The sequence below is a fragment of the Haemaphysalis longicornis genome, unplaced genomic scaffold (assembly GCF_048455015.1).
Source record: "Haemaphysalis longicornis isolate Haplotype H1 unplaced genomic scaffold, Haemaphysalis longicornis Haplotype H1 scaffold_8, whole genome shotgun sequence".
Lineage (NCBI taxonomy): Eukaryota > Metazoa > Arthropoda > Arachnida > Ixodida > Ixodidae > Haemaphysalis > Haemaphysalis longicornis.
Genome location: NW_027526445.1, coordinates 7792680 through 7805738, shown reverse-complemented (window position 1 = coordinate 7805738; position 13059 = coordinate 7792680). Strand labels below are relative to the sequence as shown.

At 46.7% G+C, this 13059-nt stretch overlaps 1 protein-coding gene across 1 annotated transcript in view; it reads left to right on the top strand.

Annotated features, from left to right (window-relative positions):
• The window catches only part of LOC144150103 (phospholipid-transporting ATPase ABCA3-like), a 149240-nt gene extending 138227 nt beyond the window's left edge, over positions 1 to 11013 (top strand). The window contains exons 25-26 of the mRNA XM_077681917.1: positions 4700 to 4922; positions 10687 to 11013. Of these exons, the coding sequence (XP_077538043.1) occupies positions 4700 to 4922; positions 10687 to 10932 (469 nt within the window). The 3' untranslated portion in view covers positions 10933 to 11013. The remainder of the gene's footprint in view (positions 1 to 4699; positions 4923 to 10686) is intronic.
• Positions 11014 to 13059: the final 2046 nt, after the last annotated feature.

Below are 13059 nucleotides of genomic sequence, written 5' to 3'. Positions count from 1 at the left end.
CCCGCTATCACTGCAAGTTGACGCGAAATCGCGTCTGGGGATGCGGAGAGGAAAGAGATACCTCCCGCAGGGCGGAACAAGACGGTCCCCGAAGTTTCCCTGGCCGGTAACAAAAGCGGTGTCTGCCGTTGACGGCGCCGCCGTCGCTTGCTCTGAATCTGCCAGGGGCCTGCCGTGGCGTCGTCTTCCTTGGAATCTACGGCGAAGGATTGGGGAGTCGGGGGTGGTGGAGTAGGAGTGGCGTCAGGCCTGGGCGCAGCCATGTTGCTTTCCTTCTGTCGTGCAGGGTGGGGTTCGGTGCCGTCGACAGCCGGCAGCACTTGTGTCGGCGTACGCCCGGTCGCAGTATGCTCGAGGGGAGCAGCGGCAGCCCGCGCCATCTCGATTGCTTCAAGACCACGGCGCAGCTCGGAGCGGCGCTGCTGTCGGCGCGCTCGGGCCTCATGTGCTTCCTCGCGTCGTCTGCTCTCCGCCGTTTTTGCTGGGGCCCCTGCGTCACTCCCCCCGCGCGCCGCAATGGCGGCGTAGCTGTGCCGCGTACCTTCTGTCTGGGTGGTGAGGCACGCGTTTGTGGCGCGGCGTGAGGGGCTTTCTTCCTCGGGGGTGTTGTCCGTCGCCATACCGGTTTCCGGGCCGATTTTTCCTTCTTTGTCGCCGGGGGTAGCTTCCTCGCTGGGTCGGTTGGGATCGTGGTTGAGTCGCCCGTACGAGGTCATGTTTGGAAGCGTGTGCCCCACGCTCCGTCCCGCGTCGCGTAGGAGATCATCCCGTGCCTCTGCTGCGAGGTCAGCGAGGGAATCTCGGACTCGCTGTCGAAAGTCGCTCGCTGCCGTGCCCCTCCGTGACTTCAGGAAGCCACGAAGCGTCATCAACGCAAGTACAGCCGCATGGGACTGCTGCAGCTCTCCGGCGGGGTAACGGTGTGGGCTGCGACTGCTGAGTAGGCCAGTCATCACACGCCCGAGTGGAGAGGAACTACACGAGCGCCCTCACGCGTCGGAATGCGGAGCGCCCGCTACGCGAGCGAGAGCTCTTCCGCCCGAAGTGGAGAGGAGGCGCCCAACACCCGCAGTCACTGAGCGGTGAGAGGAGGAGGAGAGTAGCGCGCGCCCATCTCCCCCCGTTGCTAGGGAAGACGAGGAGGAAGACGAGGAGCGCGCGCACCCGCAGCTGTTGCTATGCGGACGACGGCGGCGGACGATTCAGGCTCGCTTAAGAAGTGCATTCGCACTTAAAACGTTTCGAGATCAAGCGGGCAAATGCGTATGGCCTATGGGAGGTAAACACAGGGTAAGAAAAAGTTTCGCGAAGATATTTTGAGATAGCATGAGTTCGAGTTAACGAAGATTAATTTCACGGACAGGCACCAGGAATGTTTTCCCTTCCCCTTCTTGATTCTGCGCGTGAAGCAAAAGCGCCGGGGCGCACATTCTATAGGCTGAAAAAAGTTTGCTGTTATTTACGTTCCTATTTGAACAAAAATATTAAGAGCCTTCTTCTGAGATACCCCTAACGTTGGTGCTTGTACTGTCGTTAGTGGGCTTTCTTATTTTATTAACCTACTATGTTGCAGGCACTTGGTCAGTAAGTGTGTACTGAAAACGAATGCCAAGTCTGCAGGACCAACTATACTGCTTCCTGCATTTTAGGGGAAGATGCCGCTGTTATTACTATACCTCTTGTAATTTTGGGGGACTTCTTCCCCGCATTTTTTAAAGTTTATTAGGGATCTTTAGGACGTTTTTACCGGTTGCTTCAGTGACAAGGAGCTCCACCATGGCAGCGTTATGGATGTGCTGCAGCCCTTATTCACAACAAACACCTTAACGGCGTTGGTTGCGACCAGCACAGTGAGACCTTCAAAGCAAATTTGGTTGGTTCTGTATACATTCTGACACGGGTTAATTTCTATATAAAAGGTTTAAACAAGTTTCGTGATTACACGCGAAGGCGGGAGCAACACCTTAAACTTAGCCGTCGCTAATGATTGCAGGCGAGTTATGAAAATGCGTTGGCCAAAAACGTCAATTTAAATCTCCCTGTTAACGTCACTCATAAACCGTTACCTGTGTAGACTTTGTGAATGATTTCCCGCGTAACATTTTATATGCTGGGCTATTGAAAAATGAAAATACAATGTATATTTTGTTCTAGTTCCGTTTATTTGAACCTCCATGTTAGCTTTCTTGACTTTGTGTATGATTTCCCATGTTATATTTCATCTTTGTCGTGGTCAATAAATTTTCTGATCTATGCTTTGCTTTGGTTTTATGTGCGTCTAATTATACTCTCAGCGTACTTGTGAATTAAATTTGTGTTAATTTGATTGAACTCCTTTCTTGACCGAACCAGGTGACAGGTAGAGCGATTAATAGAATGTTGTGGGCATAGTTCTGTGAAAGACGGTGATTGGGACAACTGAGCTAACCACTCGGCTATCCTCCTTTTATTTAAAAAGATATCTCCCTTACGCGTGTAATTTTCTGTTCGGACAGGCGACAGCATTAACACCATGGTCACCCCTAATTATCACAAGCGGGCCACTGCTTAAATAACAACTCACGCAATAAAAAACAAACACAACCTACGATATTGACCCACATAACTGCAGTCGAAGCGTAAAGTGCGAGACAATAAATAAGAAATTCTTCTGAAAAGCTATCATCCCAGTCCTCATATTTTTTCATGTCATTTGTGCCGACCAATTATGTCCATCAAGCAGCACAATAAGGACACACTCATCAAGAATCATGAACTGGTTCATATCAGGCAATTTCACGCAAAATAAATTTTGATGGGAAGTTGGAATAGCCAATATGACGATGCAAATACTTTATTTACAATCCGCTAAGAATGTTGCACTAAAGGCAAAAATAGGCAAAAATAACGCAAAATTAGCTGCAGCGTTTATTATTCCTTTCGTTACCCACTGTCCACTGTACCTACAGTATATTGAAGCAATTGGACGTCCCGCAGAGCCAATTTCGAGCGCTCCGCGCGTAAAGAAGCAGCGCTTCCTGGCCCGACTGGGCGCGCGGCCGCACGCACGGCCAGCCGTCGCTTTCAGTTGTTGTTGACTACAGCGCCGCCGCTATTTTCTGCGCGAAACGAGCACCTCTCCGGGCGGCCGGTCGGACCACTCTAAAACTTCTAGTACACTCTAGCCGGATGGGTAGTTCGGGATTCGGATTGGCCCTCAATGGCTTGCGGAAGTCATTATGGATTGAATCGTGCAGCCAGTTTAGTTTCCGTTTTTTAGTTATATGAACGTATTTGTATATGTTACGTTTCAGCTTAAAATAAACGCCGCACGTGCACTGCGGTGGCTGGGTGGGTGGGTGGGTGATGAATTTATTTCCGGCACAACGAGCAAGAAAACACAAATGGCGGGGCTGTATGCGGCGAAGTTTCCTGTAAGTTGTGGCGCTGCTCATTTGGAAGAGCAATGTGTATTCGAAGGCGACGACGGTTGCGAACTGCTTGGAGCAGTCACACGTTTCGTGCGTGCCGGCTCCTACGGCGTAGACCAACTGCACCGGCGGCTGATAAGATCGCTGCTTGAAGGGTGTGAGTAATTCAGGTTAGAATAACTTCTCCAAAATGTAATCCGTTTCTTTTTATATGAGCAGAAAACTTTTCTTAATATTATACACTACATGCGTCGAAACGTTTACCAACTGTTTGAGAAGTCCGCATGCCGCTCTAATTGGGTGCAAATGGCAAGCTCACTCCGCAAACCTCGTTGACTCCGCGTTTGATTTCTATTTAAACGCGTAGTTTTATTTCGCACAAACTCTGTATTTGGTAACTACCTTTCTTGTTTGCCATGTAATTTGTAAAAAGCGAACTCCGCAATAAGAGTTTTCTTGACAAAAAAAAAACACAATTTGCGCAACCTTAGGCCCGTTTCGATCCTACAAAATCCTGTTACAGAAGTACCCATCATTCCCATCGAAGCGTAAGCGCCGTCTCGGGGTTCGCGCTGATACTAGCGCCAGTTTCCCCTCTAGTTATAATTGTAAGAAACTCTATGCTTAGAGAGGACAAAGCAGCCTCCTTGTGGGGCAGGGTGGCCATCCGTAGTTATCCCCAAAAAGCCTGCACTGCTAGAGGTGGGAAGTGTGTCCCCGTCTTTCAAGACACTGTGGTAATTGCAAGACAGAAGGATGAAAGTGTAGGAAGAGTTATATAAGCTTATCATATTAAAAAACAATGAAGGCAAGTGCGTCAGCGTACATTAAGTGCCGTTAGCTGATACTGAGTTTGTTTTCCTGTCTGGCCGCCGTGAGCATTAGTGTGGTACTTGGCACGTGCATTCTGTCAATGAATTACCTTGTGCTGTAATCGCGGTTGCGAAGAAACGAAGCCATGGGGCTGTTTAGTATGTAGTATATATGTGTGTTTTTGTCTAATAGAATGCAGTGGGAAGTTCGGCGCTGTCTCTTCCTTCGTTCTTCTTTGTCCCGTCTCCTTGGCGCTGCTTGTTCGATATGATGACTGTAAACCAATTAGCTCTACTTGCCAATCTGCTGAACTGCTGCCCCACCACACACGCGCACACGCAAGAAAAAATGAGCTTAGTGGTGATCGGTGTTCTGCTCCTTCCACATTTTCTCGCGCCGTTGTCTCCCGTTGTGCGTTACCGTTACGTGACAGAGGCCAACCTACGTCTAACGGCCTACCATCGGCGCCCACGCAGCATGTCCGACGTGGAGTTCCTCTGCAACCGCATCGCCATCATGACCAAGGGCCGGCTCATGTGCCTCGGTTCGCTGGCGCATCTCAAAGAGAAGTTCGGCAAGGGCTACACGATCACCGTCAAGATGCTCGCGGACCGTGCACAGGACACCGCCTACCAGTCAAAGGTCATCAATGGCGTGTACAGGCTGTTCCCCAAGGCTGACATGGCGCATGCCTACGAAGTAAGTCCTAATGAATGATATTGATCCTTGAAGTACTTGAGGCGCCACCGTCTTTTTGAGAGAATCAGTTTGCCTCTATCGGTAGATTATTAGCATTCTCGCTATTAAGTCAGCGGGGGCCATCTAGGGGCCAGCGGGAGCTTCTTATTAACATTCCCGTCCGATTGCTTCTCTCCGTGATGGATTGCTGGTGCAATGCTTGGCGCAGCGGTTTATGATCGCAACCATTGAACTACGAGGTTACCCATATAAGGCCACCCCACGAGGGATCGGGGAGACGCCCCGATTACGTGGCTATCGGGTGTAAATGTACAAGTCCGACTATATCGTCCTCACAAGTACGAACGAGTAGCAGACCACGGGTGTAGGAGAGCCTTACGAACCAGAAGCTTAAGAATCGGATATAGTTTGAGGTGTGCATGTAATTTTTCCAGACACATTTCGCTCGAGTTGACTGTCTGAGTACAGTCAGTTCCGATTGGATAGGCAGTTACATGAAATTCATTTTTCTAAACGTACCCGGTGCTCATTTGTCCAGCTAGCGTCATAATTTCTCTTCCCTCTAGCACGCCTTATGTTCCTGCCTTTTCAAATTCGTAAGCACGTGGACTCAATGAGGAAGCCAGTCTTTCCGTCTGGCGCTATTAGAAAAAACTCGAGGGCCTTCGAAGTTTCACAACAGGCCGATTTTACTGCCCCTACATAGTCTTCTTGGCAATGCTCTTGAGTAAACTAGAATAAGCGGAACTTAGCACGACTGAGCATGCAGCGTTCCTGAGGGAAGACACTAGGAAAGAGAGAGAGAGAGAGAGAGAGAGAGAGAGAGAGAGAGAGAGAGAGAGAGAGAGAGAGAGAGAGAGAGAGAGAGAGAGAGAGAGAGAGAGAGAGATAGAGAGCTTTATTTCTGCGCAGTATCTGTTATGGAGGTGTGATGACCGACAGCCTCAACTTTCCGGTGACATCGGCTGCTCCTTGCGTCAGGCTCCTGAACCTTCCGGTCATTGCAGCCTGGCGCCGTCGCCCAGCGCCAGGGGTTATGGAATATGGGTCTTTGGGGAAGTTCCACATAAGACTGGTGACGGTGTCTTGTGCACCGCATGCGGGGTAATTTTGTGAGGGGTATATTTTGAAATAAATTAAATGCAGTATGGTGCGACATGGCACGAGGCACCAAAGTCGCTCCACGGCGTTAGTCGGTTCCCGGCGTGAGGTCAGATATCGTTGCCGGGAAACATGCGCAGTGATTTCGTTCTGTATTCCCCAATACTGCGCGCAAGTTTGCGGGGCTAAATTGGTGGCAGTTAGCACAGGACCGGGATAGTTGGAGATCTCTGGGAGAGGTCCTTGCCCTGCAGTGGGCGTATACAGGCTGATGATGTTGATGATGATGGTGATCATGATGACTGGACTCTTAATGGGCCACTAGAAATGTTTTTAGCAGGGCATTTGTGTGTACTAGTGAAGCCAACAATAATGGAGACTGGGTTACAGTGCTTCGTAGGGATACATGGGCTCTTGGGGAGATGCTTTTGTTAACGTTCGTTTGAGGGTGCTCAAGGGGTGTTCAGTAATCGTAATGTCAGGCAGCGTCTATTCCCACCCGAGAAATCTTTCCAAGCAATCCATTTCTGTTCTGCAGTGAAGCGGAATAGAATGGGAAAGCGGCTTACGCACTTCCCCAACAATTCCCACTTCAGTCGCAAATTTTGAAACAAAGTTTATGGGTGGCTGCGGTTCGTCCACTGTTCTTTGGCAAGAGAAAAAGGCAATGTGAACAAGCCAACTTCGCTTTGAAAGCTGAGCAGAAAACGGCTGTAACTCTCGTTTTATTAAAACTTTCCTGAAAGACCTATAGTACTCCAATAAAAAAAAATGCTTTTGGGCTAGTTGGTACTTACAGAATGGGGGCACAACATAGCGCATAAAGGCGAGGATGGTGGCAGACGAGACAGGCACTGCTAACAACTGAGTTTATTTCGAAAAGTACAAGCGTATATATGACAGGTATGTACCGAAGAAAAAAAAAGAATGGAAGGAAAAAATATGAACCACTTGCATCTGACACATCGCGAACACCAGAAAAAGTGTTGTAGAAAAACAACTTGCTTATCACAGCTAGAAAGTGACGGTACACTCACGCACACGGGCCCCTTTCTTTTTATAAAACATGCCTCGGCAACCTCACGTGGAGTCACATCTCCGGTTCTTTCGATTATTTTTGTTTTGTCCAGGTCGGGTTTACAAACGCAATCACAATCTTTCCGATGTTGTGGCATGTTGTTGTTGTCTATGAGGTTCATTTGAATTGTGGCAAAGTGTATATCGGCCCAACCGGCCCATGCATGAATGAACGCCTAAGAGAACATGCGCTGTCGATAAAACATGGAACTGTGTCACACTTGCCCCGACATTGCAAATATTGTGATTGTGTTTGTAAACGCGACCTTGACAAAACAGAAATAATCGAAGGGAGCAGATATGTGACTGCACGTAGGGTTGCCGAGGCATGTTTTATAAAAAGAAAAGGGCCCATGTGCGTGAGCGTACCGCCACTTTCTATCTATGATAAGGAAAGAGCTTTTCTACAGTCATTTTTGTGATGTTAGCGGTGTGTCAGATGCCCGTGGTGTATGTTTTTTCCTTCCTTTCTTTTTTTTCTTCAGTGCATGCCTGTCATATAGTATATGCTTGTACTTTTAGAAATAGTCAGTTTTTAGTAGCGCCTATTTCTTCTGATGTCCTCGTCTTATTTGCGCTAAGTCCCCCCGTTCAACTATAGTACTGCAATTTTCCGCTAAAGCGACTACAGTTAAGACCTGCTCTAACAAAGTCACCGGGCCCGAGAAATATTTTTTTAAACTGAACTTTGCCAAATCGGTACTCTCTTTTAGAAGCACTTGACTTCACAAATTCGCTGTCTAAAGGGATGCGCATCCGCGCGGCTACCACGACATCGTAATTTCCGCGGTCGCTGCGCTCGCCTGCCGATAGTTTAGCGATGCACTAACAGACCGCTATGAAAATAAGCAAAACCGAGGTTTGCCCTCAATTCTTCGCACCCCAGCCAGTGCGTGAAATACAGCGCTTTTTGCTGTACCATTTGAATGCTGAGCGGAACTTCCGTTCTTGGCTCTCGTAACCTCCAACCACGTAAGCAGGGCTTCCTCCAACTCCTCGGCTATTAACGCGAATCATTCTTTGCCAAGTACCCCCACAGCCAGGACCGTGTAACGCCCTGGACTTCCACAAAAATGCAGATATCACAGAAGTTCCCCCTATAATCGCTGTAATGGCGTAAATGTAGATAACAGGTCGCCCGAAATTGTGAAAAACTAAAAACCAAAAAAAAATTAAAAAAAATTGCCAAAAACTGCAAAACATGTAATGCCCTGCATCTCCACAATAATGCAGATTTGGCGATAGTTCCACCTGTAATAGTTATAACAACGTAAATAGTGATACTTGCTAGAAAGAAATTATCAAAAAACACATAAATAAAAAAATTATAAAATAATTACGAAAAATGGCGAACCCCTTTCCACAATAATGCAGATTTCGCGAAAGTTCCAAATGTAATATTTATAGAAACATATATGGCGATAATTGTACGCACAAAATTTTGGCAAGTAAAATATAACAAAAATATTTTAAAAATACGGAAAATATGAAAACGTATAGCGCATGGCAAGCTTACAATAACGCAGATTTGGCGAAACTTGCAACTGGGATCAGTATAATAGTGTAAATGGACATAATTGGTCGAAATAAACCGCGAAAAACAAAAAAAAACAAGAAAAATAAACAATAATTGTAGTGTCTGATTTGCGCAATAATGCAGATTTCGGAAAGTTCCAAGTGTGTTCGTTGTAATAGGTAAATGGATATAATTTGGAGGACAAAAACTTAAAAACTAAAAAATAACAAATTTGTTTAAAAATTACGGAAAATGTCAAAATCAGTACCGCATCGTATTTCCACAATAATGCAGATAACACAAACGTTCGACCTGTAATCGTTACAATAGCGTAAATGGTGATAGCTTGTAGAAAGAAATGTTGAAAAAATAAAAAAATAAACGTCAAGTGATTGCGGAAAATGGCGAACCGTGTAACGCTTGCATTTCCACAATAACGATTGTTTCGCGAGGGTTCCAAATGTAATTGGTATAATAACTTGAAGGGAGATAATACGTCGGACAAAATTTTGAAAAACTAAAAATAAGAAAAACATTGAAAATTACGGTAGATGGCAACACGTATAATGCATGGAATTTCCACAATAATTCAGATTTCGCGGAATTGCACCTGTAATCGTTATAATTGTGTACATGGAGATAATGGGTAGAACTAAATTTTGAAAACTAAAAAAATAAGAAAGAGTTAGAATAATTACGAAAAATAGTAAACCGTGTAACACCCTGCATTTCCACAATAAGAAAGGTTTCGCGATAGTTTCACCTGTAATCGTTAAAATATTTTAATAGGTGATAATATTCGGACAGGATTTAAAAAACAAAACAAAAAAATGACTGTAATAAACTCACACTCATGACAGGCTGTATAAGAAGGCTACGCATTATTAGATAATTATCTGATTTTCTGCAAATTTCTTTTTTTTCGACACAATAAATTCGAAACGGTTGAAGGCATCTTTTTCCTTCAATATTGTGGAAAGCGTGATGGCCAGTATGCCGTGGTCTGCGGACGTGGGACTGCATTGTTTATCTCCAAGAGCTCTGTAGAAGCGAAATTAGATACTCCGTTTTTTTGTGTGTAACGGGACGCAATAATCTTTGTGGCAAATGCTGGCGAAAGACATTCGATATTTCTCCTTTTTGAAATTGCATATGCTTCTCAACATGCTTCCTTAAATTGGGAACGGCGCTGAATTTATTTCCTAAGTTCGATTTCAAAAAACCCGTCGCCGTGGCTCAGTGGCTAAGGCATTGTGCTGCTGCGCATGAGGACGCAAGTTCAATTCCCGGCCCCGGCGGCCGCTTTTATGAAGGAGGTGAAAAGCGAAAATGCTTGTGTGTACGACATTTCGGTGCAGGTTAAAGATCCCCCGGTGGTCAAAAATAATTTGGAGCCATCCATCAGGTCGCGCCTCATCGCCTGCGTTGCGTCGGTGCGTTAAACCTGTTAATATAACAATAATTCAGTAGATTTTGTAAATCAATTTACCCATATAGGCTCCTACGGGCAAACCCGAATTTGTTGGTTGGATCGCAAAATTTGGAATATCGGTTTCATTAGATCGAGTTTCGACTGTGTATAATCATTCAGGGATTTATTTACGCATAATATTTTGCTCACTGTAAGGTTATAAAGTTCGCAAAATTTCTAGCAGGTGCAAGTTGCCCATGTCTTGACGCAGGATATCACCACGTATCACCACGCAAGTTCGCCACGTATCTGATTCACATGGACGTTAGCGTACAATACAGGTCGCTTATTAGGGCCCGTGTACAGATTGTCAATGGTATAGGGAGGTTTACCTGAAGCGGCACCCTGATGAATAGTTGGACGGTGATCTTCGCGATTCTTTGTAGCAGTTGGGAAACTGATGATGAGGATATAAATATATGAAAGTGGCCCTACTGCTTTATTAGGACTAGCTTTTCTACAAGTGCGCAATTCCCTGTCGGCTGTTGGCCGCATTTCCCTCCTACTGCATTACGACGAGCGGCATGAAACTCTTCAGCGGGCTATAGGCTGGATCGCACGGGCTTCTGTAAAGGCTATCGTGCTTCATCGTTCCGCAGGACGTGTTGGAGTTTCGCGTGACCGGAGAGCGTGTACCCTGGAGCGAGATGTTCACGCGCATGGCGCGCATCAAGAAGTTCTTCAAGCTCGACAACTTCTTCATCACGGACACCTCGCTCGAGCAGATCTTCACGAGCGTCACGCGCAAGGAGGCCAGCGCCGCGGCCGCCGCAGCAGCAGCCGCAGCCGTTGAGGAGCAGCACCAGCTCATGAAGCCCCTCATGGCCTCGACACTGGGAATATGAGGGTCAGAGGGCAGTTCAGACGAGAAAGTAGTCCCCTTTCTCCTGCTTGTCTCGTACAAAAGAGACATTTTCATTCTGACATTACGACGTATACATTTGTTAATAAAGTAGCAGGCGAGATCTCCGCTTGTGGCTTAAGGTCTACTCGTTGTCTCCGTTGCAATGGTCTATAACGTGCTGCATCGTTCAATTGTTATTTATTTGAAAAATTGTATAAAATCAGGTATAATGACGTGCTTATTACAGATTTTCTCAGTTGTTCCTTATTCCTTTTCTCGTTATTTTATGTATATTCAGCCCCTCCTGCTCTGGTCAAAGGTTTAAAATAAATAAATAAATAAATAAATAAATAAATAAATAAATAAATAAATAAAAAAATAAATAAATAAAAATAAAAACACCATTTCAGAGTAGCGAGTAAACGCCGAAGCGTTCTACTGCCATCGAAATTGTAGTGGGGCGCGGCGGGTTTCGAATGGAATTGAGTTCCGTCGCCGCTTCGGAACTGAGCGGGCGGATTGTTTCGCACTCCTCTGCTTCGGAGGAACTTCGGATCGGCGACCCGTTGTCCGCGGGTACCTCCGCCCTAGATCTGGTTATGCCGCGGCTTTCACTCAGCTGGTTCGGGCCGTCGAGTGAAAGCCCGCGCTCCCCAGTACCCATCTATCGGACGCACTTCATTGCACTTGTCCGAAACACCGCAGACTTGGCTGCTCTTCACAGGTAGCTCGCCTCTACGCTTCAGAGTTCCCGTCGAGGCTTCTAGTCTCCTGGATGCAACCTGAGGCTAGCCAGCAGTGCTCGAGGTGCGTTCTGTGAGAAGGAATCGACCAGAGTGGAACTACAACTCTTTACTCTTCCACTATTCCCACGCCCGGACGCGTATTTTCAAACACTTCGCTGCAGAAAACACCAACGTGCATGTCTGTTCGTGTGATGCGGAACGGTATTTAAACGTCACATGGCTGCGCCCCTTACCAAAGAAAACCTAAAACATACCAAATCACTATGAAGAAAACAGGTAGATTTGTGTTAAGCAAAAAAATTATTAAAAAAAAAAGATAAGCAATGGAAAAACAACACTAAGGGGTAAGCTGGGGCTCGAACGCAAGCCATCAGCGCCAGCATTGACTACTATACATCGACGCCACAAAGGCCAAACGGTGGGTTCGTTTTAGCAGGCGCTCAAAAAAGAACGCGCCCAGTGACATCACGCATGTCACATGTGTGCTCTGTGCAGCGAAGCGTTTGGAAACATGTCTTACGGACCGTGTTGAATGCACGTGGGCTTTCATAAGGGCTCAATATTATCCTCAGTCCATTTCTTATCCTCCTCCCATTAAAAAACGTGTATCTCCTTCTTCTCCCCGAACGGTACTCGAGTCCCCTCATTCCAGTTGAATGACGTTCGGTTTAAAAGCGTTTGAAACGCTAGTGTAGCACGAGTGTAACAAAAGGGCTGCCAAGGTAATTTTAAAACCCCAAACGACCCAATTCCTGCCACCACCTGCACAAAAGATGGGGGCTGGGAAGAAACCAGCCTGGAGACTACGACAAATGGAAACATTCATCGGGCAAAGTCAATGGAAACACTCATAGGGGAAAGCCACCTGCGACCCCCCCCTCCCGAAAAAAAAAACTGTGGTTCATTCCTGCCATAGGATGCGGTAAATCACGAAAGTGCAATGTGCAGCGAAATCTGTAGCTGGGCATGATTTTCGGGCCGGCGGCTGTCTTGTGGGTGTGCTTGGCGATCGACGCTCTGCTGGCGGGTCGCTTCGGCAAAGGCCACACGGTAATCCATCTCGTACGCAAGTGCCTTTCTCTTCAAAGCACACGTATCGAGGTATCCCATGTTAAGGCTGGCGTGAAAACCATAGCCATTTAAACCAGTGAAGATAATTTGAAGTTGTAGAAATGAATACTAATATGAATAGTTTTATTCCTACTCAGATCGCGCAAAGCCAGGCGCAGAGCGCTGCAAAAAGGGCTCGGTCCGGGACCGGGCAGCTGGACGGGTGGCGCCACCACTCGGCGCTCCCCTCGTCAGTGAAATGAGCCGGTGCATTGGACTACACAGCCTCCCGTTGTTTTTGTCGTGTTTGCTTCGGTGCTTTGTATGTTTCG